Source organism: Grus americana, chromosome 5, assembly GCF_028858705.1.
Source record: "Grus americana isolate bGruAme1 chromosome 5, bGruAme1.mat, whole genome shotgun sequence".
Classification (NCBI taxonomy): domain Eukaryota; kingdom Metazoa; phylum Chordata; class Aves; order Gruiformes; family Gruidae; genus Grus; species Grus americana.
Genome location: NC_072856.1, coordinates 41,424,015 through 41,440,793, shown reverse-complemented (window position 1 = coordinate 41,440,793; position 16,779 = coordinate 41,424,015). Strand labels below are relative to the sequence as shown.

Here is a 16,779-nt window from a genome sequence, read left to right as displayed (position 1 = left end):
GGGTAAAGTGCAGGAAATATATTTCCTCACTGTTTAAACATGCAGGGACAACCCAGAAAATTTCAGCTATCATGTGAGCATGCCTCAGCACCAAGGTCAGGATTTCCTACCTGCTGGTTTACCATGGCGATGAGGAGCAGTGTCTGTAGGAATAGTCAGTCCACAGAGAGAGAATACCCTGCCATTCAGCCAAGAAATAGTGTGTGGGACACATGGCTTTTAAAAGAGATGCAAAAAGCTCCTCACATATATCTCATCTATCCCCCCAATAAGCAATTCTGCTTGCTGTTGCCTGTTGCAGTTGGCCAGCAATATTCTACCTCCCTTTTAATCTAGCTTCTAACAGGAAGAGTTGAATTTTAACTAATGTGAGCCAAACAGAAACATTTTCCATGAAATACACATTTTATTGCTTAACATTTTAATACTCTGAGTAACTTTGAAATGTGCCAGGAATAGCAAAGCTCACTTATTTAGCATTCGCGCTGTTAGACAAAATACATGTATATAGATACGTATCTTACAGACAACTGACCTAAATGAAGACATGTGTCTTTAAATAACTATATTGTCTTTGCTTTCATCTATACTAAGTGCCTAACTATGTTAATCTGCTTTTACAGAGGACTCAGTACCGTTCACTATTTTGTAGAGATACATCCAGTACTCGAATTGAGTTTAAAAAAAAAGAGGCGTGGGTCTGTCTGCAGCTGGAGGCAGCAGGTGGTGTTTTAAAGGTGAGATATTGCCCATCAGACAACTTGTGGTACATTACCTCTCCTGCAAGACAAATGCGTTGTGCATGTGAAGGGAGCAAGATGTGCCATCGCTTCTGGGCAAGATAGAAATTCCTAGTTTCCTTGATTTCAGAAACCAGGGCTCTTTGGTGATCTCTGTTGGAAGGAATGCTGTTTTCATTCTTACTTACCCCTAAACTCATTCACTACTTTTACCATGGTGCGGGGAAAAATGATAGAGGAGCTGCTACAGGAGCACTATATCACCGGGATATTCTCCTAAAGTTCTGCAATTCTTTAATGGGGATACCTCACTTCTTTAAAGTAGAAGACCATAGCTTAGTCCTTTAAAATAGTCTTACTATTTAAGTGACTGGTATCTTCCATCCACCCTCCCCCCCCCCTGCCATTTGCCCTTGGTCCTTTAACTTTTTTTTTTTTTTGAGTCACTCTGTATTGACCATGGCATAAATCCATAGGCTTTTGCCAAGTGTGCAAAAACTTTGCAGAAACGGTTGTTTATCTCTGTGAAAGACTGGACCGTCCATCTGTCAAGTGTTCTGACTGTTTCCTGAGGAGCTCCTGGTTTCTCACGTCCAGCAGCAAAGTCCTTCAACAATCAACAGATGCCACCCACAGGCGACTCAGATTCTTTCAGGTTTTCTGCATTTAGATTAATACTCCTGTCCAGTTCTCCATTTAGGAGTTGCTTATGGATTGCCTCTTTGACATTTCTGTTTCCTATGTTTAGATTGCCATCGGCTACTCACTAGAGAAAGGGTGCCTAGTCCATATTACACTGGAATACCTCTAGAAGCTCAGACTGGTGAGCATAAAAGCCTACAGATACCTGACAAAATATGCAGCAAAAAAGTGCCTGTGTTGTTCTTTCAGATCAATATGCCAAGACGTGTTTTCAACATCGCAGTGAACACTGAAAAAAAATTCTAACATGTCCCAGGCTTTCAGCATTTTGTTCAATGATTTTGGAATCAGTTTACTCCAAGATTTTCCAACCATTAATAGTTCGTTTATCCAGTCAGCATTACTTTCTGTGGGCGCATGGTCTCTGCTTTGCCACATTGCCTTTTTTAGCACTTTTCTACACTAACAGAGTTCTGGTTTGGTGGACTCTAGGGTGATTTGTGGGGTTTTGTGCTAACTTCAATTTAACATCCAAGTGCTCTTTTTTCCAGATATGTTATATTCAGCTAGAATGCTAGGGAGCAATCACAGCGACTTTCGTGTTTCTTTCAGGTACTGCTTTAAATATTGCCTTCCAGTTGAAACCAGAGCTTGTACAGATCTGTGGCCACGGGTGCATAGAATTCTTGTAAAACAACTATAGTAAACTTTAAGTGATGACATCTCTTATTTCAGGGGTTCCTTGTTGACTGACTACATTTATCCACTGGTCTCATAATGATTTCATTGCACATCTGCAGTGCTTGGTTGCATCTCTCCAGTCTAATTTTGCTCCTTATCAGTGTTGCACTGCAGCTGGCTCCACAATCCAGCTGGTATCAAATTAGTCATTGATCTAATAGCATAGTTGCAAATATAGCAATTGAATGCCTGGCAGCCTTCTGCATTGCCAGAACACTGAGAATCTTTAGATCTGCTTAAGTCACATTACAGATATCTCCTTCTTCATTAAAACCTTAAATTCTCAATGGTTTCAGACACTATATTTTAATTTCAAAGGTAACGGCAATATTCAATCTGTCTGGCTGGCTCTTTTTCTCAAGAACATTTTTCCTTCTACTTTTCATGTTGCCTGTTACACTACTTATGTTGCACTAAAATGCCTACATTTTCAGCCAGTCTGCATCTGCCCTGCTTCATGGGTTCTTTTGACTTACATCTATGTGTGTGTTCTGCTCTTTCTGTTTTGGCACTTCTCTGGATAGTTTGGCCACTCTTTGGAGGTATATATTATATCGGCTTTCCTCTAATGTCTTCCCTGTGAATGGGAACTGTGTATTTCACAAGCGATCCTGGGGAAAAGATACAAATAAGAAATGTTTTCTGTCTCCAGTTACACATGGGTGCTCTAGTTCCTGGCACCATACCATATCCTCTTTTCTGTTTCTGATAGTGGTTAAGAAAACCTTTTTATAGCTTTAAATTTACTTAGAATTATTTGTATCTTTCTGATCAATTCTTTTTAGAGACTAAACCATTGTTTCTATCGCCTCAAAGCAAAGCCTTTTTTTGTTTGGAGTTCCAGTTTTCCTGGTGCTCAGAGTTACTACTATGTCCTATGATTTTTAGGTGTTTTTTACCCAGGTAATTGCAGATATTTCCTTCCACTCTAATATGACTGTTGTCTCAGGTCTCATATGCTACATTTGGGGAAGTAAGATGGAAGAATTTAATATTTCTGGTCTTAAACTGGCTCTTTATTCACTCCCTTGATTGATTCTTGAACCTTGGTGAGCCCAGGGAGCCCAGACCAATAGTCTATACCTGCAATGACACCTGCTCCCTTGTGCCTAATCCTCTGGGCTCCATTTATTCATGAGTTGATGAAGAACTGCTGTTTAGCCATATTTACAAAAAAATCATCCCATAAATTTATTAAAACTGCATCAAATAGATATCTTCATACCCATTTTAAATTTAGTAGGCATCTTGTGAATTTTATTCTCTTCTTAGCAAGGAAACTGATTGCACAAAGACACTCTAAGGCTCATACAACACAATGGCCATAGCCTTTAACCATTACTGTTAGAGGAATGGACAGAAGGGTCCTTAGCTCAGCTCACAGAGGCAAAGGTGGAAAAGAGGGGTGATTTTGATCACCTGCTTTATTTTCTTTCTCTCTCTCTCTCTCTGTATTGCATGTTTCAGCTTCCGGCATAAACACCTTAGGTATTCTAGTACATAGCTAAATATTTTCAGATGAAAAAAAATGTATTTTCTATCTTTTTTTTTTTTCTGGGACCTGGGGCAAAAAAGGCAACAATGTTCCATGCTCAAACTACGAGACATTTGACTACTGACTTGCTGAACCCTGACTATAAATTACATATGCTTACTGAAAACCAAAAACAATAGAGATGAACTTTTTGAGACAGCAAAGTGGGATCACATAACTAACTACTTCTCACCTCTGATGGTGTTTGTTTGATCTCTCCACAGATGATAACACACTAAGAGATCTTGGGAATTATTGTTCTTCCACCTGCATAGCCAACACATAGTCCTCCTTGATGAAGGCCAGCAAAAACCATGTATGTCAGTCTCCATACATCATTCAAAAAGGCTAATGTTCATCTTTAGTAAGTTACCACCTGAAAAACTCTAACAGCAATTCTGTATCTATCATCTCCCATTTCTAAGAAAAATCAATTGGTAAAGCAGAGATGATCAAACTCCAGTGTAATGTCTGTCAAAATCTGGATGCATCACAGCAGGGTTTCAACCTGGAATATTGCATAGACATGACACAATGGTACTAAAAACCCTTCTTTTCATGATAACTGAGAGTCAGTGAGAGGTAATGCTGAGTGAGGCTGATCTTCATAACCTCTTTATACAATCAGTGGAGAGAGAGATAAGAGAGAAAACGTTTCTTCTGAAACTATTTCAGAGTGCTTAACTTAAGCTTCTGCTCTGAATCACCCATTAGAGGAACCTCCTCATGACAGAGGCTGGTCTACTTAGCTCCTGTAGTCATCTAATTTAGTCTTCACAGATGACCCCTGGGGAAACTACAACCTCTCCATAGCCTTCGCTGCAGCCTGTGACAGTGTGCTGCTGGTCTGCTCAGTGACACAGCTGGAGTTTGTCCTGCACATCTGTAACAACACTTGTCATTCTGCAACAACAGGATGTGAAGGGTACAACTGCTGTCTTCACCCAAAAGCATCTCTCCATAGAGCCAACTTTAACGATTACAGTTCACGATCACTGGAATTCTACAGCAACCATGTTTTGCAATGCTAAAATATCAGCACCCACAAGAAGTTAAGAACCACCACAGGCGTTTCTCACTGGCCACAGGACTTGGCTGGAGCCTGCCCTAGGACACCATTGAACCTGATGCAACCACAACTGCAACAACTATGAATGAATTTATAGCGATCTCTCATTTTACCTTGTTAGAAGAAGAAGTTAGCACAAAATGCTGTAGCTATTTTTAGTACAATGTATTAAAAATGTATGCACACAATGTAAAAACATCACCTAACCTTATGTAAAAAGGTTACGAGTACAGACAAATAAATAATTTTATATCAATATTCTGTATTGATATTTTATGTATTTTCAATATATAAATATATATCATCTATATAAAAATACAAATACATATACAAATAGAAATTCAGGAGATTATAAACTGGTATACTTCACTGCAATTTATTTTTTATAATTTAGGTACGTATGCGTTGAATGTATTGCCATTGCAACTTTATTGAGATTTAGTGAATTTGGGTTTCATATAGAACACCTGCTAAAAAGGTTTTCTGTGGTCATTTTTTTTGTTTATTTTTTAAAAAGAAACATTACAGTATCAATTATTTATGAGGTGTACTGATGAGGAGTAATTGGGAAAGAAAATAGTATTTCCTGTGTTATGTTTATGAAGCAAAACATCATGGATAAAGCACATAATTCTTATGAGTTTAGAAAAAAATATATTTTCTCCTGGAGTATGAAGTGAAAAAATAGGAAAGTGAATTACAAATTGGCAACTAACATGAGGAATAGGGTAATACTGTTGCCCTGGATATTTTTTGCTAGGGATATTTTTATCTGCATCCCTCTAAAAAAGCCTAATCCACCAAGCTGCTAAAAAACCAAGAACATTTCCACACACAACTTCAAAAACTATGTTGTCATTGTGCTATTAACACTTCTAATGCTATTTTATTTCAATATATTATTTGGTGAGACCAGTGGAAGGCAGCTTTAGAGCAGCCAGATGCACAGCCACACTGCACAGAAGGTGGCTCATCACAGTGTGGGGTTAAACCTGTGGAACTCCTTGAGACAGGATGCTACGGCTTCTGTAAGATTACGTAGGTTTAGGATTACTGGACAACCTCATGGAAGAAAAATATCTGGAGAAATGCATAGGACACACCATTCTCCGACCTGATGGAGCCATTTTTATGTTATATAGTCATTATATAAGATCTTAAAGATAGTACATGGTTTCACAACCCAGAACAAAGGCTGCGAAATATTAGACTAAAGGTTCTGAGATGCAGGGTGACAAAGAAAAAGCAGCCCTGGCTTCTTTGAATTTCCTTGTCTTTATAGAGAGCTGATACCCCTTATCTGACATTATTGTATATGAGACTTTATGAGTGAATTGTGAGTGCAAATTCACAAATCACTTCATGAGATGTTTTTAGTCAGCTGATTCATACGAACTTTCATAAAATCTGCCATAATACATTAAATACTAGCCTCAGAGTGGGCAGCTCCTAGGACTCTGCACTGCTTACATGTGGTCTGCATGTGATCCAGTGTGTCAGGAAACAAGAAAATACAGATAACTTAAACTGCTTTAGACCAAAGGATAAGATTTGGAAAGGTTGCGCTAAGAACAATGTAAATCAGAACATGCCCATGCTTTGGAGCATCCTAGGGCCTCTTCACTCAGTTCAGGGTACTGAAGAACATTGCAGCACCGGTATTGTTGTCCCTGGTGTTTGACTGCACATATAACAGCACAACTATAAGACCTTTTCTTAGGGGCTCTTGGTCCAATGATTAAGCTAGAGTGCTGCTATACTTCAGCTATCCTTACTTGTACTTCAGAGAATGTGAATAATTTAGTATATCTGAGACTAATTTTGAGCCCTTGCTACCTTGTTTGGACACCAGGCAGCCCTAGCATATAGAAAGCAATGAAGGTTGTAATTTTCATCATCCTTTGGGGTGAATTAAGGTGCCATCTCCATTTTTAAAAAAACTACACATGCTTGATGAACAGAAAATGGCTTTGGGTACTTTACTGCTGGACATCCGCACTCAAACCACCACAGCTGACTGTGCCAGACTATTGCTTCAGTGCTGAGTATTTGACAATGCTTTAAGGTCTCACTGCTTGGGACCTTATCCTACCATTTTATACCAGCAAGGGCACAAAGACAGAGCATGTGGAGTCGACTAAGATGCTTGACGTGATGACTGTAAATTGTCCACATTTTGCAGCTGTAGTAAGGAATGGTGATGACAGCTATGTGGTACACATTTACTTTTGTTTGAAGTCGAATGCCTCTTTCATTCTAGACACACTGCTTTAATCTCCCAAAAGCTGTGCTGGCTTTTGCTACAAGCTCAGTAAATACTGCTTTGCTACAATGTGAAGTTCATCTTCAATGTCATGCTGGGAAGAAATGGGAGAAACCCACTTACTCTTGTGAAATGCATGAAGCCACTTCTTGCAGAAATACAGGGAGTCTGCTCCACAGAAATTACAACGCTGCCTTTAAAAATGCATGTTTACATTTGAAATATATTATGGAAGCAACCAAGAAAATGTAAAAATATTTTTCGTATTCTTTCTTTATCCATTCTCTAGACTTTGTAATTCTGTAGACACAGTAATCAGTGTTTTCCTGTTGTAAATTTCTCTGCTTTAAGTAAGACTTTTCGCCAACAATTATTTCTTTTCTGCTTTTTAACATATAAAATTTGCCAGAAGTAGCAAGGAATTTAATCATATTACAAAGTTAAACATATGGACCACTGAAGAACGAGCTGGTTGTTATAGGATGTGTCACAAAGGAGTTTTCACTCTGTTCTCCAATGCAACTGAAGTGAAAATACTTGTGTAGAAAAAGTCAACCAATTTCATCACCCCTTGCAATAAGAGACTAGGAAACTTTGCTGTGTCAGGTCCTGAACTCATTTAATTGATGTTCTAACAGCAGTCAGATTTTTACTCTTGCTTGGGGTATCAGGCATTTTTGAGACCTCTCATACAAAACAGTTCATTTTCCTACCTAGCATGGAAAGTCATAGAGGTTCTTGATCTGTTGGGGGAAAAAAAAAAAAAAAAACACCAGCCTAACAAATGGAAATTACTGAACTTCGTGAAGAACAGTAACTGAAGTCAGAGTTTTGAGCAAAACTTAGCGCAGTCATTTTACTATACATGACAGTTAAAAACATACTACAATGTCAACGGCAAAGAACAGCTTCCATTGAGGCATGTAGCAATCCATGTATGTAGTTATAAGTAATGCTGTAATTTACTATTGCTAATGAATATCTCCATTGATATTATTTAGCAGAATAATCTTTCACTTTTTAAAAAAAGTGTTACATATGCTTTGTCAGATAAAATAAAAGCTTTTACTTTGGGACATAATTTGGGACATAATTTGCTAATAGCATTAAAGTCATATTTCAAAAAGGTGGTAATTTTTGCAAGGTAGCCTAAAAGTTTATTAGCAAACTATAATGACTATTCTGATTGCAATTAAAAATCCCTTCCAAATGGATCAACACACCTAAGTGCTATCTGCAATCATTTAGATTTTAACATCATGGTTATTACTTATTATCAGGCTGCACAATGAGATATTGATTACTTTTAACCTTTAGATCTAAGAATTCACGAAAAGTCGAGGTAGTAGCACAGCTTACCTTTCCTGTCTGGTAAACTTATGGCCTTTAGTGGAATTCTAATGATTCCTATTGGCAAGGCAAATCTGAAATTAGTTTATTCTCTTGGCTCATACAGAAATGATGACATACCTAAAAATACTGCACGCATAGCAGATTTGTAGTTACTACCTACAAGGGGCTCAATCCTGCAGTGTGCTGAGAGCTTCCTCCAAAGCAATGATCATCATCATCTCCCACCGACTGTTTTAGCAGCTCTGTGCAGGCACTGACAGATTACCAGACAGACAGAAGGCATCCCGGACCGTGCAGAATATGCAGCGTAGGAGCAAAAATCTTCACGTTTTCTAGTTTATAACCAGTCCCCTAAGCATATTATCCAAATATATCACTCTACAGGCTGTTAATCTTTTAATAAGTTTTCTTTATATGGAAAATCTGCTTGAAATAAAGACTGAACTACAATGTGGCTTCAGTAGGTACGCAGGACTTGTTTTAAATGGAACAAAGTAATCCAATTAAACTAATCTGTTTTACAAGTTAAAATGATACGAAGCACATTAATTGATCCTCATAGGCTGCTGCTATTTGAGCCTTCTCTCTGCTTGTGCAGCATTTGGAACCGCTTTGCACATTTGTATCCTCTAACAGCAGAGAACTCAGTCCCCCAGTTCAGGAGAATTATGGGCAAGAGAAACATATAACTGTTATGTGTTAGATTAATTTGCAGAACACTTGGCATTATTATTGCCAAGTAGTCAAATTGTTCCAAGTTGTTCCGGAAGGTTGTTATTAATAGTATGTTTTCTGAGGAAAGTTCTGTCTACTTTTGGAACTGCGTTTCTGTTGCCAAGGAAACTCCTTGAAGCACAGCATTCTAGGAGCACACTGCTGCTTTTGTTTGCCAGTATCCTATTCATATCATCTAAGTAAGCACTCTACATACTTCAGCCTCCAGTTTCAAATGTTTAAGTTTTTCTGTATTTATATTACCGCGTTAAATATAGTTTGTGCTTCTCTTTAAACTGGGGAACTCTTGTAAGATTATTTTAACAGTTGCATTAAAGGACAGGGTGGTGGTGGTGGGGTTTCGCAAGTTTGCAATAAATTAGTTTTAATTTGAATAATAGCTCCATAGGTTATAGCACTAGTCCTTAAGTGTTAATTATCTTTTCACTCTGAAATTAATGTAGTCATTTCCTACTGACTCCTCTACACCATTATTGAAGTGCTGAGGAAAACATGTCATTGAGTTCTGAGCCAGAACTGTTGTTGTGATTAATCCTGGTCACATGGCCAATCTCTGCCAAAAGGAGATCACTGAAAAAAGGTGACAAAGACAGTGATTTCCTGTCAGCAAAGAGTACGACAGGGCTGTCTAGAAGTGATGCAAATGAGGGAAACTTTCACCACGGTTTGTTTGATCCACTCAGGGCCACAGCACACTGAGCCAGAGAGAAAGGCACAATGGAGCAGCAGCACACCCAGAGGAGAAAATGAACTGCACCTTCCGAGGAGGGATAGCTTCCAGTAGGCAAACAAAAACTGCTGCGAGAAGTTTTTCCCCTCAACTTTTTTTGGAAAGGTATCCTTAGCTTTTGATGTGCTTTTTCATGTTACTTAATACGGTGAACTGCTTCCCTTTGATGAAATAGTTTTGCAGTTAACCTGTTCAAAAGCCGTGTGCCAACTAAATGTTTCCAAAATCTGCACTTCTACATAAGTGTCTTTTTCCATCTATCATGACCATCGTTGCTGGAGAGTTAGTACTGCAAGACTTACGGCTTATGCAGTTTGAATTAAAACCACCATACATTACTTGTAATCAGACAGAAAAATGTCGTTCCTTTTATTTGATATTTAAAAATGTTTAGTTAATTTTATTCTGAACATACTAACAATTTTAACAATCATACTGTACTTATTTAAATGGGGTTTTAATCTAACACAATTAAGTTTTGCAATTAATCTTCGGAGGAAAATGGAAAGAATTATCGTTAACTTTTCTGCCTAGTATACTCATTTCTAATCTCCACTGTTCCTGTAAATACTGATTTGCTTCATTTTTGAACATTCAAGGTACAGAATTACTCGAGTTCCCACTAAAGGGCTAATTAGCAGAGTTTAAATTCTTTGGGTTTGATCCTCCAGTAACAGCATATGAATACAGCTGAAGTCAATGCAAGTTCTGTGTACTCAGAGCTTATGAGATCAGGCTCACATGCAGTAGATTAAAATGAAATAAACATGATACATTTGGCATTAAACTGAGCTATTAGAACAGTACAAAGAAGTGAGAGTCCGAAAACATGGAAATGCTCCTTTTAATTTTTTCTTAGTTAATAGGTAAAGCATTAGAGGACAAATAAACTGTCAGAAATTCATTCCGTGACTGCCATTTTATCAAACACTAGTTGATTTTCAAAATCATTAGCTAGTTTAAGACTGTAAAGCTGAAATCATTTAGGGCTATGGGGGAGCATATTGAGGAAGAATAGTTTTCTCTTTTTGTAAATCTTTGCACTAAAATCTAAGAAATCCAGAGAAAGTCATACATACATATTCAGAGTTAAAAAAAATATGGCTGTGCTGCTGCTATTATATTAAGGGCAAAATAAAACCTAGTTAAAGAGAGATAATAAGGATCCTAATAAAAAACTACGAAGCTCCTGGAATATTACAAAACAAAATTAAGCTGAGAGTTGACTTAAATCTATATTAAATCTGAAAATAGAGTACTAGGAAAATAGTCTAACCATGAAAATACATTTTATTTTCCCATATGCAATTTTAGCATTTATATATTACGTTGTGCTGCTTTAATGTATGCTTTTCCCTTCCGATTTACCTGTTTTATCATTGCTCCTTCCCATTCGTAGACTCCTTAGGGGCAATGATTACTGTTGGTAATAGTGATACCACAGCAGGCTCCCTGGCAGAGGCAGCTTGCTGAGCTGGCTCAGAGGTGCAATTACTTGTCAGCTCAATAACTGAGAAGAGGGATCTGTGGGTTTAGGAGAATCCACCAAAATGCAGAGAGCGCAATTAACAGGTTCACATTTGAAGCTGTAACGGATAAAGAATAACTAAAGCAAGACCTGTGTTTGCATAACACCCCACATCATTGAGGAATTCTGATAATAATAGCTGCCTGAATTTCTCTTCACAGATTTCTCTCCCTACAGACCAGAAGGGCTGTGTTCCCCGTGAAGCGGAGGCAGTGCCCCTTAGCCGCGAGCACTAGAACATCCACCACTCTGTATAAGAGCCTCCAAATAAAAAGGGCGTCACTATTGATTAGAAGAGAGGCTTGCTAGGGTAGTTTTATAAAACTATTAATACTGTTTTTGAGGGCATGATTCATTGTTACGTGAATCTCTGAAATTAAGGATGATAAAGACCTAGTGATTTATCTGATCTCTCCTTTGCTCATGCAGAATTGTTCCCTCAATTACATTTGCTAATGTTTTCTTTTGTCTACTTTTAAATGTCTGAAATTATGGGGCTTTCAACACTTCTTTAGGAGGTGGGTTGTTTTTTTTTTTTTTTGAAAGGCTAATAAATCTTAATGCTATGCACTCAAGCTTTTTACATTACCTGCAAATACTCCTCCTGCTTTATGTTATGGACACTCCTTAGTCATCTCTAAACCAAACTCCACCTTTCTAGTTAAGTCTTTCCTTCAATCCTTAACAATTTGCTTGCTGCTTTCATTAGAAAGGAATATGCAAAGAATAGTCACCGCGGGAGGGCAGGCAGACTGTTTCTACCCTTCTTCAAGTGGTTTTACAGTGACCAGACAGGTACTTTTGAGATGGGGGCTCTATTAATTAGCAGATGCCGCCCTGAGGAAACTGCAGAGCAAATAAGCTGCCTGTGCTTTGGAAGCAGCGCTGGTTTGTCTGTGCTGCACAGGCTACAGACTCAGCTACTCTCTCTGGAAGAAACTTTCTGCTTTTGGAAGTGTCATGCCTATCATAATACAGAATTTCATAATATTAAGAGACTATTACTTCCCATTTTGAATATACAATATTCCTCATTTTGCTACCACACTGTACTGCAAACTAATTCTTAAATTATTGCCCTTTTTTATTCTTCTCACCATGCATTATTATCCCAGCCGTACCATTCTTAATGTATTCTTAATGGTTACATTTGGATATCAGAAAGGGAAGTATCCTGAATAGCACCTAAAATACTTGGGCTGGCTGCTGAAGCTTTGCTCCTTTTCAGACTGATGGATGGACTGTTTCCTTAAAATTTAAGTTTATTGGTTTTTTAGTGTAGGACTACAAGTAGTGGTTAGATTAGGCATGGTACAAGCTGGTCTTGTATGGACAGGCCCTACCAGAACACGTTATTTTAGATTCACAAGAAACTTTATACGCATTTCTGACATTGTTCATTTCCGAGCCTAGCCAGGGCCAGGACTGTCTGACTAAATATTTAGAAAGTTAGGAAGAAGACATTAGCAAAAATAAGAAATGATTGCCAAAGCAAGAAATGGAGGCCACTGAATTAAACTCACTTGAAGCCTAAAATAGTTTGGACCCAAACCATATTTCCATTTACAAACATATTTTAACTCATGTGACAACCCTTTCTCATTGTGTCTTTTAAATAAAAGGAGTAAAATTAGAAAGAATAAAATGCAAGAAGACAATCCAGAAATTAGGATGCCAAAGCAAGAAAAAATAAAATATATTTAAGAAATTATCAAATCGTGCAATCATAGAAGAAAGAAAACAACTTCTATTTGACCTTGAATGTACCATTTATTCGATAAGAAATAAAAAAAAGCTAGAGGGTAGTTGTTTCTTGTCATTATACTGTTGCTGATTCTGTGGTTAGTTATTAATTTTATTTTTTATGATTCACAATCTGCTCTTTGAAATATGCCATATGCTCAAAGCAATTCAAGGATGACAACTGTCAGAATTACTCCAATAAAAATTGCCTAAATGAGGAAGATTTACTGCAGCCTGATATTTCTGTCGAAAGCCCCTCCTTTCTTTCCCCCATCGCCCCTCAGACCATAGACTACAGCTTCTCAGATACACAGTAAAGCCTGAATCAATTTTAAGATCAAATCACACATTTTGGGGAACTTCTTAAAAGTACTATCTATCTAAAAGAAGTTATAAAGCTTCTGGGCTAAGGCTGCTATGACAAATAAGAGAAACCGTGTGAGTGTGTGTGTGTGTGTGTACATATATATATATGTATGTTAGATGAAGACCCTATAATCAATATGCAAATTCAAAATCATTTTGCTGAAATCACAAGCAAGTGCGATGACTTAACATGACAATGTCTGCTTTATGTATAACTAATAAAAATTAAATTGAAAAGTCCTGTATCCTGGCAGCAGCAAACCAAAATCAAGGCAAATTTCTTTCTTCCCAGAAGAGGTCTGAAAGGTGGATAAAAATCCAGCTGAAAGCTCCAATCAAAACACATTTTGTTAAATGCTACCATTTCATTTTTTTCCTTCATTTTGTTTCAGTCTATTTATTAATGCAGTTTCATTTATTTCTATTCATCTTGAAGACAAATCTTTGTCCTTCTATAGAATTACACCAAATAGAATGTGATAAAGGGAACTTTCTTGCAATTATGATGTCGGTGCAGCCTGTCAGCGCACAGGGGATGGAAATGAGGTTGGGGACAGGGAAGGGAATTCTAATAGACACCATGATACATACAATGAACGCAGCGATATCCTGTGAGAGAAAGACTTGTCAAGCTAATCAGATCTTCTATAGCTAGGTAAAGGCAGTAACGGTAGCGCTAACCTTGTAAAGATGCTGCTGCTGCTCCTCTGACATCATCAGGTCATGGCTGTCCATCACGATGGATTCCATGTCAATCAGCCAATCCCAGAGCTCCTGGTATTCTGAATCAAAGTCCAAAAGGCTGTAGATAAGGAACAAAATGTATTATGCATAAATACTGTGTAGTTGTTAAAATCTTGTATTAGAATAATATATTCTTGAAAACTCATGATGTTCCTAGTTATATTTCTAAAGAGACATTCTGTATTTATACAGAGTGGATGAAAATGAAAACTGAAATCCAATTTAAGCCAGTGCCATGACCTAAATTCAGCGGCTAATGCCAAATCCTGACAACTGTTGGCATACTGCATTTGCTTCAAAAATTTTGAAATAGAAATCCCCCATAGATGTTGTTGTTCATTGGTTTTTAAAGTGCTGGCTTTATATCGAGCAAACTTTGCAACAATCATCTTGATATAATTCATATAAAAATATTATTTTCATCGAAAAACGACTCAATCCATTCAGCCATCCCTCTGCTGTCTATCTGCCTATCTCTGTAAATATCCTACATTTATTTTCATGGATGAGTAGCTAGCATTTCAACTTAACGCCTTAAGATAGGCTTGAGTGAATATGGTAAGCCAGTGAGAACTAAGGCCAGATACAGTATTAGACAGGTGTTCCCTACAGACATGTAAGAAACAAAGGTAAGGACAGGAAGTCAAAACAATGAATCCTTGAATAGCCAGCAATCATTAAAATTCAAAGGAGGATCACTACGGTTTTCAACAAAATAAATCATTAGAATAAGGAGCTTAAAAGGATTAATGTGATTCTCTATTGAAAGCCCAGTGAATAAGTAAAGCATAGATTCTTCTAAAACACTGTGATACAAGACAGAAGGTACATGCGGAAAAACTGCACGTTCGTCAAAAAGATACCCCTTGAAAAGGGATCTTCAAACTTGCAAAATTGGAACTAACAAAAGCCTTGTCAGTAGTATCAGAAACCCCCATATTGATCAAATAATAGCGCGTGTTCCACTAAAGCTAATTTCTCCAATTATTAACAACTTTTTTAGCAATGCCATTAAAAAATTAGCAGTATTTCAACAGAGAAACAATAAACTAAACATGTTTTAATGTTATTAATACTATCGCAGTTTCGGTTATTAACTAGAGTGCCATATGCATGGTAATTTTGAAAGCTTATAGATAAAGTTGTGACAAGTAGAACTGTCTGTCTGCAAGAAAGCAAGCAAGAGAGAAGAAAGCATTTGCCTTCTGTGGTGTTATTTTCAATGAGTTGACAACAAAGGAAGTCTTGTATAATGCACAAGTGTTGATTCCTGCTTCTGAAGTAACTCTCTAGTTTAATCCACTGTACTTAGTATACTTTTACTCAATAATTTATGAGGTGCACTTACTTAAAATTGCCTGCTGCCCTGAGAAGGTAAGCGATGATGCTATTATAAAGAAAAGCAAGCATAAAAGGGCAAGTTACTATTGTTGAAATATAATAGTTTCATTTGGAGTTCACGGCTTTTCTCCTGTTTCAGGAGGTATTTGGCTCAGATATCATTTTGAAACTAAAATAAAACTAAACTCCATTTTTGAATGGTGTATTTACAGTGATACTGAATCTTTATCCCTTCCTCAGAAAACTGTATAACCATTCTGTATCTTCAGTATCTACTGCTCCTTTTTTCCCCTTCGGTCTTAGCCAAATATTATCCCAAGTGATAAAACTGACAGGCAGTTATTAAAACATATGTTTTATGACATAAGAGACTAGATTTCATCCCATATAAATTGGTACAGATTCAGTTGGACTTGGTTGGTTTGTACCAGTGAAAATCTAAATCAAGTTATGAAGATGATGGGAATCAAAGTCTACGTTTAACTAACGTTCATGACCTGCTGCTGTCACAGTGGGATGGGGTGCCTTTGGGAACTGCACCAGGAAGTGGACTGGGATTTTACTATAATGGGCAGAACATGTGCTGGATCCAAACACTTGCTTTGCATCTATAGAACCATGTCTTAGTTACAGTCCAATTTTGTCCATTTATTGGTGTAATAGAATGAATCGATCCTTTAAAGACACAAAAAAGCACTTTTCCCTGACCTTTATAAAACCCAGATAAGCGCTAGGAAGCAGCTGAACATTTTGATTTCTAGCTAAAGTTCTAAACAACAGAGAGAAAGAGAAACAGGATTCACTGAAAAAAGCCCAGGAAGGAATGCAAGACGTAATGGGGATTTCCGCCCCCCCCCCCATAGTTTACATACTGTGCCTATTCTCTGTTTTTGGTTCTCTGTGGTAAAATAATCTGGGAGCATCTTTAATCAAAGTTATTTGCCTGAGCCTGAAGACAGTAAAGTCAAAGCATCATCTATGATTTTTTTTTTAAAAAATTGATTGCAAAATTGTTAATAGTTCTAAAATAACTTTGATTAAAAAAAAAAAGCTTTGTTTTTAAAATGAATGCCTCACATCTAAATGGATAGATCTAGTGATTACTATTAAATTACTATTTGGAAGAGGATGTAAGTTACTAAGCCGCTAAAAAGATATTCAGAAAATCCAGCAATTGTAGGATCAGTGACAGGTTAAGATTAAAATGTACCTGTCAGTATTTCTGTGGTATATTGAATATTTCTTTTTTA

At 37.3% G+C, this 16,779-nt stretch overlaps 1 protein-coding gene across 4 annotated transcripts in view; it reads right to left on the bottom strand.

Moving 5' to 3' along the window:
* Positions 1–16,779, bottom strand: part of AKAP6 (A-kinase anchoring protein 6) — a 291,212-nt gene that overhangs the window by 68,519 nt on the left and 205,914 nt on the right. For all 4 annotated transcript variants that reach the window (XM_054828350.1, XM_054828353.1, XM_054828351.1 and 1 more), the window contains exon 9: positions 14,126–14,246. In XM_054828350.1, coding sequence (XP_054684325.1) covers positions 14,126–14,246 — 121 coding nt within the window. The remainder of the gene's footprint in view (positions 1–14,125; positions 14,247–16,779) is intronic.